Source organism: Rhinopithecus bieti, unplaced genomic scaffold (genome assembly GCF_001698545.2).
Source record: "Rhinopithecus bieti isolate Rb0 unplaced genomic scaffold, ASM169854v2 scaffold_3763, whole genome shotgun sequence".
NCBI lineage: Eukaryota > Metazoa > Chordata > Mammalia > Primates > Cercopithecidae > Rhinopithecus > Rhinopithecus bieti.
The window spans coordinates 1,390,208-1,411,538 of record NW_016804379.1 but is presented as its reverse complement, the minus strand read 5'-3'; the positions used below and the strand labels follow the sequence as shown (position 1 = coordinate 1,411,538).

Below are 21,331 nucleotides of genomic sequence, written 5' to 3'. Positions count from 1 at the left end.
CCTCCCTCCCTCCCTCCTCCTCCTTCCTCGTTCTCTCAGGCAGGGCCCCCGCGGCCGGGGCAGTCCCGCAGCCGAGCGCAGCCGGGCGCGCGCCGCCGCCCACTCGCCCTGTGCCCGCCGCAGCCCGAAACTGGCCACGGCCGGGAGTGGAGGGGACAGCGGGGATCGTGAGCTCCGACCCGAGCGAGCGGGTGCGTCCGCCTCAGAGTAGGCACCTGAAGGACATGGAGGTAAAGGACCCTGGAGAGGGACGCGGGGCTGGGCAGTGAGCGGCGTACCGGGCGCCCTTTCCCCAGGCGGCTGCCCCTGCTCTGAGCATGGAGCACGCGGCTCATCGCTGCTGCCAACTAGAAGGGCAAATGCCTGCTGTTCCGACGCCTCCTTGGCCAACTCCGGAGGATCATCCCTTGTCCCACCTAGGACACCCGAGTGGGCAGGCTGGGGTTGGTAAGGAAAGACCTCAGAGGGAGAGAAAAGGGCTTTCCTAGAGGCCTGGGTATTTTGGTTAGAAACTTAAATGCTAAAAAAAAAAAAAAAAAAAAAAAAGAGTTAGGTGCAGCCAAGGTTCCTAAACTGGTAAACGTGTCAGCAAAAACTTTGCGAGAAGGCAGAAGCCCTTGAATCTGAAGAGACGAGTATTGAAAGGGAAACAGAACTGGCAACACGAGGCCAGCACGCCTTCGTGGGTCTGTGGGCTTCCCTTTTCGCTTTCGGAGTGGCATTTTAGAGAGTCCAGTTGTCCTCTTGTTTCTGAAGTCCTTCCTGGGTCTGTCGCATCTTCTTCCATAACTTTCTGAAAAGTTCCCCTCACTAATCAGTCGAATGACATTATTTTTGATAAAACTTAAGACTCCCTTGGACACCCCTGCCTCTGAAGCTGTGTGTCCTGAGGTATGCTGGCCACATATGCAGGCTGTGCCAGAGCGAGGCCCCGCACTTCTCTGCCTGCTGAGAGGAGGTCTGGGGACTTTCCTTGTTCTGTTCCAAACTCAGCAGAGGAGCAGTTGGGTGTATTCCCCACATCCCTCTCTTCTGCACATCTTGAGGCTTCCCTAGGTTTCCCCCTTGAAAATGAGACCTGATATGTAGCCCTAAGTCAATCTTAGTAGGACCTGGGGCTTTTGAGAAGATGCTAATGTTAGTTTTAAAGGTGATTCCCACTCATATTCAAAAGGAAACCTGTGTTGCTCACTAGACTGTGGTCAGTGCAATCAGGATTCACAATTAACCCCGCTATCTCTTCCCTGCTCCAGGCTCTGTGCCTGGGCCCTGGTGGTCTTTTTATTTTTTTCTTTTGAGACAGGGTCTCATTCTGTTACCCAGGCTGGAGTGTAGTGGCACAATCTCAGCTCACTGCAACCTCTGCCTCCCAGGCTCGAAAGATTCTCCCACCTCAGCCTCCCAAGTGGCTGGGACTACAGGTGTGTACCACCATGCCTAGCTAGCTCTAAATTTTTTTGTAGTGACAAGTTATCACTATATTGCCCATGCAGGTCTTGAACTCCTGGGCTCAAGTGATCCTCTAAGCCTTGGCTTCCCACAGTGCTGGATTTGCAGGCATGAGCCACACCACTCCTGGTCCTGGTTGTCTTTTCTAAGCTAGACTCTGTGCTTGCCGGCAAAGCTTCATGACTTCTCTAAAGGGGCAATAAATTTGTACTTTAGAGAAATCACAGAGCTGTATCCAGGCATCCAGCCCAACCAGTTGTCTTCAAGGAACAGGGAATTACATTCAAGGAGACTTTATAGAGTGCAAGAACCACTGGAGTCTAAGATGGACCCTCCATAGAAACATTTGCAAGGCCAGGAAGCTCAGGCAGATTAGGGCTGGGGGTGAGGCATGCACACAGCGAAGCTCAGCAGGTGGCGTGCACACATCCACCCAAGATCACACAAGCACAGAACAACAGGGTTCTCTCTGAGCTGGCCACTGCTTCAGGGCAGAGGAGGGAAATAGCCCAGGCAATGCCCAGCTTCTTGGGTTGGGTGAAGGCTCCTTAAGATATTGTTTTAGAAGTGGCTTCCCTCTTCTGGAAGTGTACAAAGTGCCTTAGGCCCCAGGCTGCAGGTTCGCTATGATGTATGACCTGTCTAACCTCTTGAAGAAACAGATTGGAGATAAGAGGAAAGCAACTCTTAGACTTCAAGCAGGTTGCTACTGGAGGGCCAAATGCAAGTGTCAACTTTGTTCTAGGAAAACAAGGAGGGTCTCCTTCTACAGAGGCACTTTCTCCCCCCTCAGTTGAGAAAGGAATAGTGTATGGCAGAGGCGCTGAAACTATCAGCTGAGCAACTTCCTGTGTGGCTTAGGGGGTGGAGGGGATTGCAAAAAAAGAGAAGGCCCTCCCTTATCAAGATGTTTAGTAACTTATGCAGGATTCCACCAAGATACCAAAATCACTCTCGTGCTAGGATTTGGGAGGGATGCGGGAGGGAATCGCTCAGCCAGCCAGAAGCCTGACAAATCACCCTGCATCTATTGCAGGGTGTCAATTTATTGGCTGGACAGTGGCTGCTTTTGAAGTTTCTTTGTCAAAATGCCTGGTGGGGGGGGCGGGGGGGTGGAAACAAAAAAACAAAAAAACCCTGCAACTGCTAGTGAAGAAAGTAAAGAGGAAACCTAGGGGCCAGGGAAGTGACTATTCTTAGCCAGGAAGTAAACTTTTCATGGTGAAGCATGTTATGCAGGAGTGGGATTTGGGGGTTTCTGAAAATCTCAGAGTAAAACCCTCCTTTGAGAGGTGAAACTCACCTTTGGGACATGAAAGGGCTACTATATCTGGAAAGAAATGAAGTTATGTTACTTCTCAGTATTAGGAATCCAAACCAGACCAACAAGGGTTACTCAACATTCATTCTCTAAAGCTCCTGTACCCATTGGAAGTCTTTGAGAGATCTTTTTTTAAAGTCACTGTTACCATTATCAACAACATCAATCATTACTTCAGCCCTCATAAAGCCCTCTGGAATAAACAAAGTATAGATGCCATCTGATCTCTGCCTTTTAAAAGCTCACAACCCAATAAAGGGAATGAGACTGACTATATCCTGTCATATATATAATCTTCAAATGCATAAGTGCCAGTTGAATATTGTTGCAGATCATGAGTTCTGCAGTTTAGACTAGATTAGGTTCAGAAGAAGCCTTGAAAGAAAGATGTGGGTGAGGAGGAGAAGGTATAAGGAATGGGCACAGGAAGAACATGCCAGCTTTGTCCAACCGGCTGGGAAGGAAGGTAGGAAAGCAGTAACAGAAAAAAATGAAAGTAATAAGATAAATCCAAGGTCACTGAGTATAGTAGATGCCCAGTTAAGTGGGTGAGTGGGAGCTGAAATCCAAGTCACTTGAAGGAAAAGGTTACTTTTTGTTCGTACAAAATCTCCTTGCCTAGTTGAGCCTCACACGGGTGGCTTTTTCTAATTCATGCAGAGGCCATCTGCAACCCTTGAAGGCCAGAGTTGTATGGCCCTGGATTCTGCTCCACGGACAGTAGGAAACTCTGAGAGGTGTTGAGGCAGCTGGCAGCAGTGATGTAGCAGGGATGATACAGCAAAAATGCCAGTTCATGGAGCGAGCAAGGGAACCAGGTGAGAAAGCATCTTTTTGAGTCCAGGTATATTCTGACTTCAGGATACAATAAGAATGGAGAAGGTGGAAAAGAGTGAAGACCACGTGCTGGAAGGGAAGTCAGAAGTCACCAAGCTGCCCAGAAGAGTGAAGTTCTCTATGGTGCCAGGGAAAATGGCAGTACCAACTTTTATAGCTCCATACAAAGCCTTCTGCAGGCAGGGATAGTCTCATTGGTCTTTGAGTCTCCAGAATGAGCACAGTGCCTGGCGTACAGTCATATAATTTCTCAATAAAAGTTTGCTTGATAAACGATTAGCAGAAATAAGGAACTCCTTCCCCTCTCGGTCTGTAGCTCCAACGTCCCCACCTCTGGAAGCCTCTGTGATGCCCCCAGACTCTACAGCACTCTCAGAGCACTTTGCTCAAGCCACTGTCAGAACACTAGGCAGAAATGGAACTGTCAGCCTCCCTGACTGTCACCCTGGAAGGCTCCCTGAGGGCAGGGGCCATGTCTTATACATTTAGAGCCTAATGGCATCAAGAAAGGCTTGTTGCATGAGCAAATATTGAAGACGGTAGAAAGATGACAGTTTTTTTTGTGACAAGCAGGGTTTAGATATGTTGGTTTTGATTGTTCTAAGCAGAATGTCCACCACTCCCTAAGAAATACAAACCTGTTATGTTATAAATGTGATTCTCCTCTAGAAGAGATAATAGGTGATGTTATTGTGGATAGGAACCCAGAGGACAGACGTGTGTAAAGAAGGAGCTGGAGGCGTAGGATGTCACATTTAAATTAATATTATTGGTCGCTTAAATATAAATTGTGTGCACTGCCAATAGCCTGAGGTCACTTGAAAAAAAGTATAATTTTCACTAACTAAATCCTTTGTTTGTTCAACTAAATTGTAGGCACATCATGGCACTGAAAAAATCATGAATTTCTAACTTAGGTGGAGTCAATAAATGAATCATTTTCTCTGGGGTAACTGCAAATCTTTCCCAGATATTATTTGTCATTCATGGACCTACTCAGTATTTATTGGGCCCTTATTACATACCGGATCTTGTATTTTAAATGTTACTTAAAAATTATGGAGCTCTCATGTCTTTTCATTCTCACAGACTGTCAGTATTACTATGATGAGAGTCTCTGTGTGTGTGCGTGCATGTGTGTGTGTACATATTGGTGTATATGATGTGTTCGTTTTGTAACCTACTTTTTCATCCATATCTTTTTACTTCAGTAAACATTTTCTACCACATTTTTTTAAATTATGGGCTAGGAGATAGAAGAGAAACATGTAACGAATCCAAGTCTTAAAAAGATTATTTTGATGTTTCACCGTGAAACACTAGGAGAAACACCCACAACCTCGCTGTTTTTTGACCCACCCACCCTCTCCCTGAGCCGTATGTTGGCTGCTGGTTGGAGCTGATGGGCCGTAATTAGGAATTGCACAGCGTCTAAAGCTAGAGTTTGGCTCGGTGGACTTGTGGCATGCCAAAATACCCCACATTCTTCTCTGGCTCCCACGTGCTCTGTGGGACCCTCACTGTCACACTGGCCCCTACTCAGCAGAAATCTTCCATTTGTTGGACTGCGACGACAGGGGGAATTTGGGGAGTGAGACTTTAAGGGCCCAGCCCAGGCCCTATCACAGGAGGGGGTGAGTGTGCATTCCTGGAAAGGAGTCGGGTTTCAGAGCCTGATCCGCAGCGTGGCTCCTCACAGCACGGCCAGCCAGAGCTTGGCGCGCGCGGTTCCGTGGGAAATCTGAACACTGGCGGCTCAGCAGCCCGGTAATCTTATCAGGGCCGCAAGAGAAAGCATTTTGGTTCCAGAGAAATCTGAAGGCAGCTCCGCTTTCCTCCAGTAATAATATTTAAGTCTGTGGAGCCAGCCTGACCACCCCTATTCAACTCATTAGAATCTAAAAATCTCAGAGCTCTGGGTGAAATAAAACAATTTTTAACTGCCCTCTGCCATAAGGTAAAGGGATAAACCAACTCACCAAGAGGTATCCTGAGGATTTAGGCACTATTGGACTTTGGGAAAGCCAACAGCTTGCAATTTTTCTCTTACCTGAGTAGTTCAGCCCAAGCCTTCAGAAGTAAGACAGAAGGACGGTTCTTGTAGTATCAAAGTTTCAGTAATGCTTCGGACACAGGATGAACACTGAGTTGCCACCATCGACAGGATTGCCCTAGGAATCTCCTGAAGCTCATCACCAGAGCCAGACCCGAATGAACACTCTCCTGGTTCTTTGGTCTTCTGGGCAGTCAGCCTGCCATTTTTTTTCCTTTGGGGCTTCCTGAATACCTATCTCCTGGGAATCGTGGAAACAGATGGCTAAGCCCGTGAGGCTCACCCTGTAGAGCCATTTATTTGGATGGATCAAATCTTATTCCATGGGAAGGGCCTCCAGCCAGTGCAATTCCAAATCCCAGTGACTCCCTAAGAGGGGTGCAGGGCCCTTACCTCTGTAAGAGACCCCTCTGAGTTGCCATTAGAGTCTATCTTTAATGAATAGTATTAGAAGCCTCCAAGCTGGAGCTGTCAGATGGGGGCACTGAGAAATTCTGGACATTGGAACAGACATTATCCCCAGCGAAAAATTCGAGTCAGCATCATAGATGTCTCCAGCCCTTTGTTTTGAATCTGTTTGTACCATGCCAGGGCCAACCTCCCGGCCTCGGGATAGCAATCACTACTCTTTCCCAGGCTGAATCTTTTATCATTAATCGTTAATGATTCACAGCATGCCAGGCACTAGCTGCTGCTTCTTTTTTTTTTTTTTGAGACGGAGTTTTGCTCTTGTTTCCTGGGCTAGAGTGCAATAGCACGATCTCAGCTCACTGCAGCCTCCTCCCGGGTTCAGGCAATTCTCCTGCCTCAGCCTCCCAAGTAGCTGGGATTACAGGCATGCACCACCACACCTGGCTAATTTTGTATTTTAGTAAAGACGAGGTTTCACCATGTTGGTCAGGCTGGTCTTGAACTTCTGACCTCAGGTAATCCACCCACTTCGGCCTCCCGAAGTGCTAGGATTACAGGTGTGAGCCACCACGCCTGGGCCATGCACTAGCTTTTTAGTTAGAGTCAGTAAGCACACACTGAGCCCTTACTGCCTGCCAGGCACTGCGGATCTAAAGGGGTACATATCTACCAGCTTGCTGACCTTTGAAGAACTTGCAGTCTAAGAGGGGAGACAAACACCTAAACAGATTATTGCAGAGCAGGGATGAGAGCTTACACATACAGAGGAGGGACATCAGCCTGGGGCTCAGGGAAGGTTTCCTGCTAAAAATAATTTCTGAGTTGAATCTTGAGGGGTGAGTAAGAGTTAACCAAGGGCAGAAAATTGGGGAGAGCGTTCCAATCAGAGAGAGTGACAAGAGCAAAGCTACTGGTGCAAGAAACAGCATGGTGTGCATGGGAGATAATAAGTAGTTCATCCCTGGAGGATAAAGCAAGATAAAGACATTTGAGGACTAGGTAGGGAGTACAGGAAATGTAAGTTGCAGTTCCTGCCCTAAAAGGAGCTCTCTTCTATTTGGGGAAACAAGATATACCCAAATGACATGACATAAAAACATGCAAGATAGAATCTTGATAAGTTCTAAGGTACGTGGGCGTTCAAAAGCTCCACTAATACAAGGTAGAGAAAACTGGCTTCCTGTGCTGGGGATTCCTCTACAAGTGCTGCTCTTCCCCCACCTCCTGGCAGCCCTAGGGTGCAGAACACAGCAGACCTCAATCTAATGGCGGCCACGTGTCTGCCTGGGGCCTGCCCCAAAGGCTTCAGCTAGAGAAGTTGATTTGAAATAGGCTCCAGGTTCCAAGGGAATGCCTTTGGTCAAGCTCACCAAAGCCACCCCAAGTCCTCCTACCTTCTCTGACAGAAAGAGGGCTCTAGGAATAGACCATACACACACGCATACACCTCTCTTCTGTTCCCACTCACACCTCCACCTGCAGCCCCGCTCATTCCTTCCACTATGGCCACACACCCTGTACACCCCCTGAAAAGCCAGCGTGTCTCCTGCTTGCCCAGAGGCAGCCAAGGGATGCACCAGGGTGGACTGTAGAGCAGCAGCCCCAACCCAGTAAGCAGTGCCACTGGGCCTTGTGGCTGCTATTGCACAATCCAGACACCCACGCCACAGGTCACAGAGCATTTGCATCTCACAATGTGCCGCAGCAGGTTTTGGGCCTCCTCTGAGCCTCCCCGCTAGACCCTAGACCTTCAATAGTTCATTCCAACACATGAGCTAAACAAACACTTTTCCCACCCTGCTGGGCCGTCCACCATGACCTCCATATCTGAAGCATATTCCCAGGCCTCAGGTTCCTGGCTTGTCATGCTTTAGAGATGTTTTGATGAATAATGGGAAATTCATTTCTGAGCAGCCACACCGATGTCAGTGTGGGAGAGACCCAAAGCTGGTTGTCATGGTAATTACTACCACTTGTTGAGTGCCTACTATATATAGATGCTGTGCACAAATTCATTTTTTTAAATCTTCATAAAGTCGTATTATGTCAGTCTTCTAGGAAAGGATGCTGAGGCTTTGAGATGCTTAAATAATGTGCCCAGGGTCTAGAAGGTAATTACCAACCTTCTAACATTTGAACCTTTTGAAACTACCCTATTGAGAGGGATCCTGTGACCCCTGTTCTTCCTCTTGCTCTGGAGAAACTCTGGCTTCCCCCACAGCGCTTATGTGGGCTCTCAGGGAGACAACATGCTCCTCAGCCTGGCCAGTCTTCCTCCAGCTCCGGCCAGGCCACGGTGGAGGCCAGCCAGCTCAAGGCTTGGCGCTTGTAAGGCCTGGCACAGGTTTACGCCGAGCCCTCCTCTGCACAGCTAAAAGACTTCTGAAAGGCTTCTGTTGTGTCTGTGGGTGAAACTGCTGCCCATACCTAAAGCAAAACAGGAAGATTTTTCCAAATTCATTTTTGGGACTTTGGAGTTTTGAGAGCAAGAAAGAACCATAGCAATTTCTTCCATCCCCTTCATTTTAAAGATGAGGAAGTTGAACATACTTAAAGTCAGTTAGTAGCCAAGTCAAGAGTTAAAACCAAGGTCCTGGGTGGGCGTGGTGGCTCACGCCTGTAATCTCAGCACTTTGGGAGGCTGAGGTGGGCGGATCACGAGGTCAGGAGATCGAGACCATCCTGGCTGACACGGTGAAACCCTGTCTCTACTAAAAATACAAAAAATTACCCTGGCGCGGTGGTGGGCACGTGTAGTCCCAGCTACTCAGGAGGCTGAGGCAGGAGAATAGCGTGAACCCGGGAGGCGGAACTTGCAGTGAGCCGAGATCTCGCCACTGCACTCCAGCCTGGGTGACAGAGCGAGACTCTGTCTCAAAACAAACAAACGAAAAGCAAAAACAAAAAAGCAAAAACAAAAAAACAAAAAACAAAAAAAAAGGTCTTCTGACTCCCAGCACACTAGGGCGCCTTTGATCTATCTGTTTAAATGGACTCATTAATAATGACTTTATTGACTTTGCATTTCTGTGTATTGTCTTCTTGGCTCTCTGAAGTCCTCCACACAGTAGTGCTCAGCTCTCTAGGTCTTCCCTAGCAAGGACCACTATCTGTGGGGATAGGGTGGGTAGGGAGAAGAACCGTTTTCATTCTCATTTTTGTTTTTTCTTTGTTTGTTTGTTTTGAAACGGAGTCTTGCTCTGTCTCCCAGGCTGGAGTGCAACGATGCAATCTCGGCTCACTGCAACCTCCACCTCCCCAGTTCAAACGATATTCCTGCCTCAGCCTCCCAAGTAGCAGGGATTACAGGTGCCTGCCACTGTGCTCAACTGATTTTTGTATTTTTTAGTAGAGACAGGGTTTCACCTTGTTGGCCAGGCTGGTCTCAAACTCCTGACCTCAGGTGATCCACCTGCCTCAGCCTCCCAGAGTGCTGGGATTACAGGCATGAGCTGCCATGCCCAGCCCATTCTCATTGTTTTAACAAATGCCAAGAGACCCAGAGCTGAGGTGAGGAGGGCCCAGCTACCCTAGCTGCAGCGCCACGCCTTGTTCTACTAGGCTTACTTTCTCCGATGCCCTCAAGGGGTCTTTCTGGGGGAGCCCCTTGGCCCCTGTTGTCCAGTCATGCCTGAATCCCCTCACAAAGTCCTGAATTTAAGTACTGGAGAGGATAAGAACAAGGATGATTCCAAATGCTTGGCTTCCTTGTGGAAACAAACGGGAGACTCAAAGAGATGCCTGGCACCCCAGGCTGCTATAGAGTGCGGAAATGCTGCCCAGGTGGAGAATCTGATGCCATTGGAGTTGGCAGGTGTATGAGTTTGCAAGGGCTGCTGCCATAACAGATTACCACAAACTGGGCGACTGAAAACAACAGAAACATCTTCTCTCATGGTTCTGGAGGCCAGATGTCTAAAAGCAAGGTGTCAACAGGACCTCATTCCACACTAAGGCTCAAGGGGCGGCTCCATTCCATGTTTCTTTTGGCTCCTGGTAGTTGCCAGCTTCCTTGACTTATGGCCACGTCGCTCCAGTCTTTGCCTCATCTTTGCCGCACCTTCTCCTCTGTGTGTCTCTTATAAGGACCTGTGTCATTGGATCAGGACCTACGTTAATAAGCCAGAACGATCTCTTCATCTCAAAATTGGTAACTACCTCTGCTAAGACTGTTTTTGCACATAAGGTAACATTCACAGGTTCCAGGGATTGGGAAGTGAGCATATGTTTTGTTTGTTTGTTTTTTCTCAAGGCAGGGTCTTGCTCTGTTGCCCAGGCTGGAGTGCAGTGGCACAATCATGGTTCACTGCAGCCTCAACCTTCCAGGGCTTAAGTGATCCTCTTACCTCATCCTCCTAAGTAGCTGGGACTATAGGCATGCACCACCACACCCAGGTGATTTTTGTATTTTTAATAGAGACAAGGTCTCACTATGTTGCCCAGACTGGTCTCGAACTCTTAGACTCAAGTGATCCTCCCACCACAGCCTCCTGAAGGGCTGGGATTACAGGTGTGAGACACTGTGCCCGTCCAGGAAATTATCATATCTTTTAGGGGGTCACTACTCACCCCACTATCACAGGCAACATGTTATCCATATAGAGGTAAAGGACTTGGGGATTGGTGGAGTGAATCCTGGGTTATTGTTAAGCTATATTATAACCACCCCGCGAGCCCCCACTAGTGCCTTGGGTGCAAATTACCAAGGAATATTTATTGACACCTGTTGTGTGACTAATTTCCTGCCTCTTAGGTAGCCCGTATACACAGCTGCGTCATCCATACCCCTAGTGGCTTGGGTCTCAGCTATAATTCTCTGTTCAGAGAGCCGCATTTGGGAGGGAAAGTCTGTCTCTAGGCCGCCATGTTGCGTTTCCATGAAGCCATGAGGATCACCCCCAACTCATCTGGTCCCTTTTCAGGGAGATAACTACAGTGTAAGCAGGCTGGAAAGAGCCATTCAAGATTATCTAGGATCACCACCACCATTGTAAAGGATCATGCCTAGCAAGATTATAAAATCCTATTCTCACATATCTTATTCTTTCATTCATCCCTTCATTCATTTATTTAGAGACATGTACCAAGAAGCTACCAAATGCGAATTAATAAGACCAATCCTGGCTGGGTGCCATGGTTCACACCTGTAATCCCAGCACTTTGGGAGGCCCAGGTGGGTGGATCACCTGAGGTCGGGAGTTCGAGACCACCCTGACCAACACAGAGAAACCCCGTCTCTACTAAAAATACAAAATTAGCCGGGCATGGTGGTGCATGCCTGTAATCCCAGATACTTGGGAGGCTGAGGCAGGAGAATCGCTTGAACCTGGGAGGCAGAGGTTGCGGTGAGCTGAGATCACGCCATTGCACTCCAGCCTGGTCAACAAAAGTAAAACTCTGTCTTAAAAAAATAACAATAATAAGACACAATCCTTGCCCTCAAGATCCATACAGTCTGAAGGTAAAGAGGGACATAAATGAAAGAAATAACTACAGAACAGTGTGATTGGTTCTGAAAAGGCAGTGAGTAAACGGTCCTGTTTCATAAATAACAGGACAGGCTAGTGTTGCTGTAACCATGCCACAATCTTAGTGGCTGAAAACAACAAAGGTTTACTTTTCACGTCTGTGGCAAGTCTGTTGAGGGTTGGCTGGGCTCTGCTCTGGGTCATTGCTTGTCCTCCCTCTGAGACCTAAGCTGTGGGAGCAGTTACTCCTTTGCTGATTGTCGTGGCAGAAGGAAGGAAAGTTCTGGAGGACTCACACTGGCCATTAAATGCTCTCTCTTGGAAGGTTCCTAACTATCCACGTGGCTCCACTTAACCACAGGGGCAGAAACTACCATCCACTCATGGACTCCAAATGATGAGAGCTAGAAGTACTTCACAAACATTGTTAGTGGCCTGGTGGAGTCTTAGAAGCCTTCACAAAGCAGGTGATCTTTGAGCTGTGTCTGGAAGTAAGACTGTGTCTTTCAGGCTGACAAGGGGGGAAAAGCTGAGTGAGAAAGCATTTATCTGCACCACTCAGGGCTCATTCGCTTGAGTCTTACACAGCTTTTGTGGTCGGAGATGTTCTTGCAGATTGAAATGAAAACTGCTTCACAAGCACAAATAATGTTTTCAATGATGTCAACTGTTCTTCGTGCTTTGGGGGTGATTGAGAGAGGCAAGTAGGTTTGAACCAGAAGCTGGGGGTGCAGATATGCAGGAAAATATATCAGAGAAATGTAAACACAAACCATTAGGGGCCTCTGTTTAAACTGTTTCTCAAGCCTCTTAGCCCTGGAACAGCCAATTCCATGGACCATGCTTCCAGGAGTTACAGCTGATAGCCTAGGTGGCTCCTGGGAGGTGGACGTCTTTATTGCTATGTGAGCAGCATAGAATTGTCCACACACCTTTTGATTGGAACGCCCTCCTCCTTGGTGAAAGGGAATCTATGCCTTTTTTCTACATGTAGTTACATAACACTTAGAATCAGCATTCTTTCCCATAAGCCTTGTACATAAGCCCTACCTTTTGTCGCTAAGGAAGGAGTTGGTGAAAGCCTGTGAGTAACACTGGAATTAGGCAGTAGAAGTTGAAGAAATGGTAGCAACAGACTGCCCTCTGCTCCCTTAAGGCTTTCTTTGCCTCATTATTGAATTTGTAATAGACCAAGGGGGATGCCATGCAGAGAAAGACCATCAATCCTGGGTTTTAGGTTCAGGGTCAGTTACTAGCCTCAGGATCCCAATCAGTTCCCCCCTCTGTAAAACTGACACCTGCTTTACCTACTTTCCAGGGTTATTTTGAAAAGGAAGTAAGATCATGCATGTAATAAATATCTTATGAAAGTACCTTGAAACGTTCAATTATTTCACAAACGCATGATGGTGCTGTTATTAGTATTTATTAAACTGATATTGTGGAAAAATTGTAACAATCCTGAGTGTGTCTTCTGTAAGAAAGCACTGGCACTCTCTGTGCCTAGTGGAAGGTGGCAGAAGGAAAGGCAAAGAGGGTGGCATTGGTGCATATGAGCAAAGTGAACCTTTCCAATATAGGACAAAGAGGCTTTTTATAGCATAAAGGAAGTTCTAAGCTGTGCAACAGTAATAGGAAAAATACCTTACACTTCTACTACACTTTATTTTCAAAGTACTTTCCCGTATCTGGTCAGCTAAACTATAAGCTCTGCAAATCCCCATCATAGGTCCTAACAGCCTGTGATGAGCATAATGTATGTTCAACACATCCTGTGAGTAGATGCAGGAATGCAGGCTTCATATGCCTCATGGGGAGGCAGCGCAATAACTTAAGGGCTAAGAGCACAGAGAGCCATATGGCTGGGTTTGAGTTTGACTTTGCCATTTACTGGCTTGTGACCTTTCCGTGGCTTGGTTTTTCCATTTGTAAAATGGAAATAATGATAACACCTACCTGATAGGGTTGTTATGAGGTGTAAATGAGTTAGTGGTTGTGTAAAGTGCTTAGTGCCTGGTACATATTAGGTGTAATGTAATTGTTTATTGATTAAGGAAAGAGGCTTTTATAATCATTTAGAAGAGAACAGCCTCTGTGCTTTTGGTGCAGCTCTGACTGGGACACGGGATGGACAAGAGGACATCTGAAGTTCTTCTCCAGCCTGAGAGTTTCACAGAGGGGTGGTTACTGCATCTTACATGCAAAACTCTGCCAGTAAATCTCTGTAGGAGGCTGGGTCTTGGGGGCAATGCTGGAACAGTATCCCACATAAATCCGTACTAGAACCTGGGAGACTAGGGGAGCCTTGGGCATAGAATAGCAAATCCAAGTGTCAGGCTTATGGGCAGCCAAGACCTGCAAGAAAAAGGGAGTCTCCTTGGCTCAAGAAATACATTTCAGCTGGGCGCAGTGGCTCACACCTGTAATCCCGGCACTTTGGGAGGCCCAGACAGACTGATCACCTGAGGTCAGGAGTTTGAGACCAGTCTGACCAACATGGAGAAACCCCGTCTCTACTAAAAATACAAAATTACCTGGGCGTGGTGGCGTGCACCTGTAATCCCAGCTACGCGAGAGGCTGAGACAAGAGAATTGCTTGAACCCGGGAAGCAGAAGTTGCAGTGAGGCAAGATCGCAGCATTGCACTCCATCCTGGACAACAAGAGTGAAACTCCATCTCAAAAAATAATAATAATAATAAAATAAATAAATAAATTTCAAAGAAAGGGAGGGAAGGAGAGTAGATGGCAAGTGTATTTTGTGGGTTCACTGTGGTAGATGAGTGAGAGGAGGAGGTAAGAAATGGGAAGGAGAGCAGTCTGGAGTAGAGCTTCCCTTCCACTTCCTCTCCTCACATACCTGGGTTGCCTGTACCCTGACAATTCCTTACCTTTCACACCTCTGTGGGGAGGCCCCTGCTATGGAGCTGAGCAGCGTGGGATTCGGAGGCTGCTAAAACAGCTGCAAGGATTGAACAGTAAGAGGCTAAGCATTCAAACCAGAGCCCCTCTCCCTATCTAAGCTGACATCAGTCCTGATCTTTCCGACTGGGCTTAAGGAGTTGAGTGCTTTCCTATGCCAACAAGGGTATTCTGATTTCTCATGTGGTCACGTTACTTGTATTACAAAGGATTTTTTGACAAGATGTATTCAGTGCAGGTTGAACTACCTTGCCCAAAGTATTTTGATTAAGGACCCCAGGTCTTTCCTGAAGAAAGTCTCCAGTGGCAGGCCACAGGGCTCTATCCTTGACCCTGATTGTTAAACATTTGTGTTAATGACTTGGATGAAAAATAGAAAGAATCCAGATGACCCACAGCTGGGACAGTTGATATACTACGTGACATACTCAAGTTCAAAATGATTTATATAGGATGGGATGCTGGGCCAAAACCAACATAATAAAATTAAATAAGGATGAATGTAAAATCCTCTGCTTAACTTTAGGAAAATTTCATGCACCAGCATAGGACAGACCTGGCTTAGAAATATGCATGCATTTGTTCCACAAATATTTATTGGGCCTACTGTATAAGAGATGCTGTCTAGATTCCTGGAGGGAGTGAAATATAAAGACAATATCTCAATAAGCTGGAGGTTTAGTACTGATGGTGCCAAGAGATAAGATGTGTCCCCAGATAAAGCAGGGCACAGGATATGCTAAAGTATTATATAAGGAACAAGACCATGAGTCTGGGGAATTTCACAGAGAAAGAACATTCTCAACTTGTGCAATTGAAGAAGGCTTCTTGGGAGAGGGTGACATCAGAGTGGCCACCAAAAACTAGGAAGAATTTTTTTAAACAGGTGTTAGTAATGAAGGGGCAAAGAAAGGGATGGTGGTGAGAAGCTAGTGTGATGAGAAGAAATGAAGGAGGCCCATGGGGAACTATGAGTGCCCTAAGTGATCAGGGTGGAGGACCTCTTAACCCACACGTGTGGGTATGGGTGCACATGTGTGTGCACAGCGGATGGGGAGTGGGAGGGTAAGCACTGTTGGAAGGACTGGATGCAATGAGGTGGTGCACACACTAGGGAGACAGCACTGATGCTGCCTACTTCCCTCAGTCTGTAATGAAGGTCCTTGCAGAGTGGGGCTCACGCGATGGAAGGAGCACTGGAGGGCCACTGATCAATCTAGAAGCCGAAATACCAGTTGAGAGGCCAAGGCACCGCTGAAAGGTGGCCTTGAGAATGGAAAGGCAATGAAGCTGTGAAACCAGCTGCGGGAAGAATCCACAGTGCAGAGTTGGTATTTGGTTGGAGACTGTCACAGGGGCAGAGTCAGAGAGAAAGCGATCAGAATGACTGCATTTTCCATCTGGGAGCATGGAGAATTTTACTCGTTGGGGGTGCGGAAGAGGCTGAGTTTTGGCAGAGGCATTGACAGGACACCCCGTTGGAAATTCAGAAGTGGAGTTTGGAGAGTTTGGGCTGAGGCGCAGCTGGGTGGTCATCTGCGCAGCAGTGGTTCATCGCAGGCCTGGGTAGTGAGCCGCGGCTATAAGGAGAGAAGCAGGCCAAGGACAGCTCGGGACAGCCCTCGCATTTGATGAATGCCAAGAAGGCTAAGGACAGTGAAAGAGGGCTTGGGAGTTATAGCCGACCATAAGCTAACACTTTTCTAAAAGAAAAGAAGAAGAAAAGAAGTAGAAAGACTCCATTTTGTGTGAGACGTAGAGTTTCTTTTTTTTTTTCTTTTTCTTTTTATATTACTTTAAATTCCAGGATGCATGCGTGCAGGTTTATTACATAGGTATACATGTGCCATGGTGGTTTGTTACAATTATCAACCGGTCATCTAGGTTTTAAGCCCCACATGCCATAGCTATTTGTCGTGATGCTCGAGTTTCTAATCCTGCCTAGGCGTTCTCCCCAGGACTCTCCTTTGTGTGACCCCCTCCTTTCCAGAGCTCTTTCTCAAGCTCAGGGAATGGACGCCTCAAGAGAAGTAGGATCCTCGGAACTTTCGGGGCATAGCCTGAAAGCTGGGGTAGTGGTAGCCAAGTAGAGAAGCAAGTAGAGGCCGGTGTGGTGGCTCACTGTAATCCCAGCACTTTGGGAGGACAAGGAGGGTGGATCACCTGAGGTCAGGAGTTAGAGACCAGCCTGACCAACATGGTGAAATCCCTTATCTCTACTAAAAATACAAAAGTTAGCCGGGCATGGTGGTGCATGCCTGTAATCCCAGCTACTTGGGAGGCTGTGACAGGAGAATCACTTGAACCAGGGAGGCGGAGGTTGCAGTGAGCTGAGATCGTGCCATTGCACTCCAGCCTGGGCAACAAGAGTGAAACTCCATCTCAAAAAAAAAAAAAGAGAGAGAGAGAGAGAGAGAAGGGGGTAGAGGCAACAGCATTACTTGTTCATTAGGCACATGTCTTTAAGTGCTTTTAGCATTAATCAGGCTGTGGGTTCCACAGCAAATAATTTATAGCCCATGCATTGGGAAGGCCTGCATGAGGCATGTTCTTATTTTCAAAACAAGGGGCCAAGCATGGTGGTTTACACCTGGAACCTCAGCACTTTGGAGGCTGAGGCAGGGTGGACTACTTGAGCCCAGGTTTTCAAGATCAGCCTGGGCAACATAGTGAGATACCATCACTACAAAAAAAAAAAAAAAAATAGTGCATGGTGGTGTACCTGTAGTCCCAGTTATTCAGGAGGCTGAGGCAGGAGAGTTGCTTGAACTTAGAAGTTCAAGACCAGCCTGGGCAACACAGTGAGACCTCATCTCTAAAATAACTAACTAACTAAATAAATAAATAAAATAAAAGCAGTCCATGGTGGTGCACCTGTAGTCCCAGCTATTCCAGAGGCTGAGACAGGAAGATTGCTTGAGCCTGGGAGATGGAGGCTACAGTGAGCTGTGGTCATACCACTGTACTCCAGCCTGGGTGACGGAGTAAGACCCTATCTCAAACATAAAATAAAACAAAACAATGATAAGACCACAACCAATAAAAATTCTTTCTAGAAAGCCCTAGGACTCTGTTCAGGACATTTTCTCTAGTTTCTAGTCACTTTGTTTTAAAATATTAATTAGCTAAAATTAAGCTAATCTTAAATATTTTAAGATTTGAAATTCATCATCTTAACATAACTATTTTCTTTTCTTTCCTTTTTTTTTTTTTTGCTTTCTTGAAATCGTTAATTATATCTCTTTTATTATTTTTTAAAGTTGGAATAAAAAGACAATCCTGCATAATATAACTCTTCCAGTTTTCCATATCTTTATTAGTTTTAGCCAAATACATAATTCTTACATAATTGTAATCAGTGTATATACAACTCTGTACTCTATCTTTTCTCTTAACATTATTTCCAGGTCAGTATTCTTGTTCCTCATAGTCATGTTTTCATTGTAAATGTCTTCATGACACTCCATTATACAAATATATCATAATTATTTAATCATTTTTCTATTTTGGAACATGGCATTTGCTTTTACGTTCTCCTTATTACAAATAACATAGCTATAAACAGTACATGTATCCTTTTTCTTCTTTTGAATTATTTCTCTGGAACCAATTCCCAGGAGTGGAATTATGAGGTCAAAGGATATGAATGTCTCTTGATGAGCATTGTCAAATCAGCCTTGGCCTTCCTTCCTTTTGCAAAGGCTCACTGTATGTACCTGGTGTGCACAATTGCAGGCTCAGCGAGATGTGCCAGGGAGGAGATGTGAGGTGAGAGCCCTCCACTAAGCCTGTTTAGCAAAGAGCCCTTTCCTCCCAGTGCATTCCAGCAAGTCCTGTGGTTCCCCCTCCACCAGCAGGGAGCGGACAGGAGGGTAGCACAGGAAAGGGGTGTGGACACCCTGGAAATGAAGCAATCATATGGTAGTTCCCGCTGGAGCAGCTGTAGATGGGGGAAGTTACATACCAGTGATGGGGTGCGGGCAACAGTGAGCCTGGGGACACCAGGACACCAAGAATCTCACCCACCAGTCAGGGATGGAGGCAGAGCACCTGAGGGTTTGGGATGAACTCTAGAGAGTGATGGGTTTGTCCTCCAGGAAATCCCTTGAAGTCCTGAGCAAGAATGGCTTGGGTTTGGGAGTAGAAGCAATCACTCACTCACTTGCTTAATAAATATTTTTAAAGTGCCCACTATGTCAGGTTCTGTCCTGGGAATTCTGGACACAAAAGGTAATAAAACTTGGATCCTGCCCTCAGGGAGCTTGCAGTCTAGTAAGACGGTCAGAATGATAACAAGTGATTGAAACAGTTTGGTTAAGTATTCTAAGAGATCTATGCTCAGAACACAGATCTGAGTACGACCTGGGTATCTTGCCCAGAGTGGGGAGGGGCTGGGGGAAAGAAAGGCTTCTTAAAGGCGGTGATACCTGAGCTCAATCCAGAAGGACAAAGAGGGAATGGATAGTTGAAGGGTGAAGAGGAGGGTATTCTAGCTGGAGGAAATAGCATGAAAGAGGACAGTGTACGGGGTCCAACCTGATTGAGTTGGTAAGCCAGGCAAGACCTTGAGAACCTCTTTAGGACTTGATCCGGGAGGTGCCAGGATTTCTACACAGAAGGCGCTTGGAACTACAGTCTAATTGCAAGGGGAGAGTCCAAAGGGCTAGCATTGACACTGTTATTTGTATAACAAGCATACTTTTCGCCTAAAACGGAATATGTATTTGGTGTGGCTGATGATATTATGGGGTGTTACAGCTCTCAAAAACCACGGCTTGGCCTCATCACTTGTTTTATTCCCAGAGTGCTGGGGGGGCAGAAAGTTACATAACCAGACTTGAATTTCAGGAAGTTGGCTCTGGCCATGATTCAGGGAATGGATTGGAGAGAGCATGGTGTGAGGCCTTTAGGAGGCTTGTCATTCATATGGACTAAAGACCAGGAGAGCTGGGCTTCAGAAGGGACTGTGGGGGTAGAGAAAGAGAAAGGAGTTTGAGAGGAGGACCCTTCCTCACAGGGACAAGCATTTTCTAAGGCCTAGCTGATGACTAAGGGAGGGGACAGCATTGTTCCAAGGGGCCTGTGTGTTAATGGGGATGCCTGGGTGTAGGCGTAACATTTAAAGGACAGACAGACCAGGGCCTGGGTGTCTTGTGTCCGTAATAATAAACAGCTCACCTGTGCCTCTAGGACAGCTGTAAAGACGCACTGTGTGTCCATGTGTGTGCCACACGGGAACCAAGCAAGCATTAACAGGTTGCAGGAGGAAGCTAGGCAGAGTGGCCAACAGGAGTTCAAGGCTCTGGACCAAATCCCATCACTAAATTGCTGTGGGATCTTGAATCAGTGGCACAAGATTTGGGGGCCTCACCGGGATGATCATCTCATCCCTGCCTGGCTTATTGGGAGGATTAAATGAGATAATGAATTCAGAGTTAAGGATTTGGAAAGAGTATAAAAGACTCCACAGATGCAAGCAAGGTGTTGTCTCCACTGTGTTTTGGAAAACATGGGGAAATGTCCAGAAACAGCTTGGTCTCTCAAAGAAAAGCAGGTGCTCTGGAGCCCGGATGTGCATGTGTTAGGGTGGGGGCAGGGTCAAGCTGTAGGGCGTTCACCTCCCCTCTGGCCTCTGCTTCCTCCTCTTCTTGTGGCTTCTCTTTGAAGCTCTGAGCAGCTGTTACAGATGAGAGGCCAGGCTGGGCCAGGCCCAGACCACTCACTCAGAAGCAGAGGCTGTGTTTGAGGCCACCAGCCATGGGGTAGGCAGGATTTCCTGACTCTCGAGTGTTTGGGTCCAGCTCTGGCCGGGTACACCAGAGGCCTACCAGGAGGCCTGTGCTCTCTAACCAGACGGACCGCGGCCCATCCCTTCAGCCAAGAGCTCTGTTCCAGCCACAGCCAAGGCCAAAGTCCAGGAGCTATAGGTACTACCCTCTGTCTGGTTAAGCATTTTGAGGTTTAGAAACAAAAGCACCAATTAAGCAGAGAGCAGGGAGTGGAGCCAATGGTTCTGCTTGTGTGAGGTTGGCAATGGAGTAGGGAGAGGGGTGAGAGGAGCGTGCATGGTACAATGGGGTGAGGAGGGGATGAGGAGGGGGCAGCCCCAGAAGCAGCTTCCCCAAGGCCAAGTTCAATGCCTTTATTAGTTTGCTAGCGCTGCTGTAACAAAGTGCCATGGACTGGATGGCTTAGACAGCAGAACTTTATTTCCTTGCAATTCTAGAGGCTAGAAATGTGAGATGGAGGTGTCAGCGGGGCTGGCTCCCTCTGAGGCCTCTCTCCATCTTCTCCCTGTGTCTTCACGTGGTCTTCCCTCTGTGGGTGTCTGTGTCCTCGTCTCTTCTCATAAGGACACCAGTCAGGTGGGACCAAGGCCCATCGTAATGATCTTATTTTAACTTGATTTCCTCTGTCAAGACCCTACCTCCAAATACAGTCTCATTCTGCGGTACTAGGGGTTAGGGCTTCAACATGGAAATTTCAGGAGACAGTTCAGCCCAGGACAATGCCTCCAGCCTGGAGCCTTACTTCCAGCTGTGGGTGAGAATGGAAAAGTCACAGCAGAGGTCACCACTCCCAACCACGGAATGCCACGGGCTCTGAACACCCGATCCGTGCTGGAGTTCTGGGTCCAACCTTTCCCTTCATGCCTAGCTCCTTCTGTCATGCCTGCTCTGGGCCATATCCTAGAAAGAGCATCCCAGGCACCAGGGCACACTGCATCTGCACTGGCACTGTTGCTGTGCAGCTCTCCTCACACGCCAACCTGGGCCCAGCTTCCCTTATGTCACCTCCTTCTGGGTTGATAAATTCGTGTCACCCCTTTCTAACACAGAGTGCAATGCTGTGGACTGTGACCAGGTGTCTT

The 21,331-nt window shown here is 47.3% G+C and overlaps 1 protein-coding gene across 5 annotated transcripts in view; it reads left to right on the top strand.

Moving 5' to 3' along the window:
• The first annotated feature begins 6 nt into the window (after positions 1 to 6).
• Positions 7 to 21,331, top strand: part of RCSD1 (RCSD domain containing 1) — a 75,867-nt gene continuing 54,542 nt past the window's right edge. For 2 of the 5 annotated variants that reach the window (XM_017867598.1, XM_017867596.1), the window contains exon 1: positions 57 to 230. In XM_017867598.1, the coding sequence (XP_017723087.1) occupies positions 225 to 230 (6 nt within the window). In that variant the 5' untranslated portion in view covers positions 57 to 224. Of the gene's footprint in view, positions 231 to 3,430; positions 3,589 to 21,331 lie in introns of all 5 variants that reach the window. The other 3 variants (XM_017867600.1, XM_017867602.1, XM_017867597.1) reach the window with 3 other exon arrangements.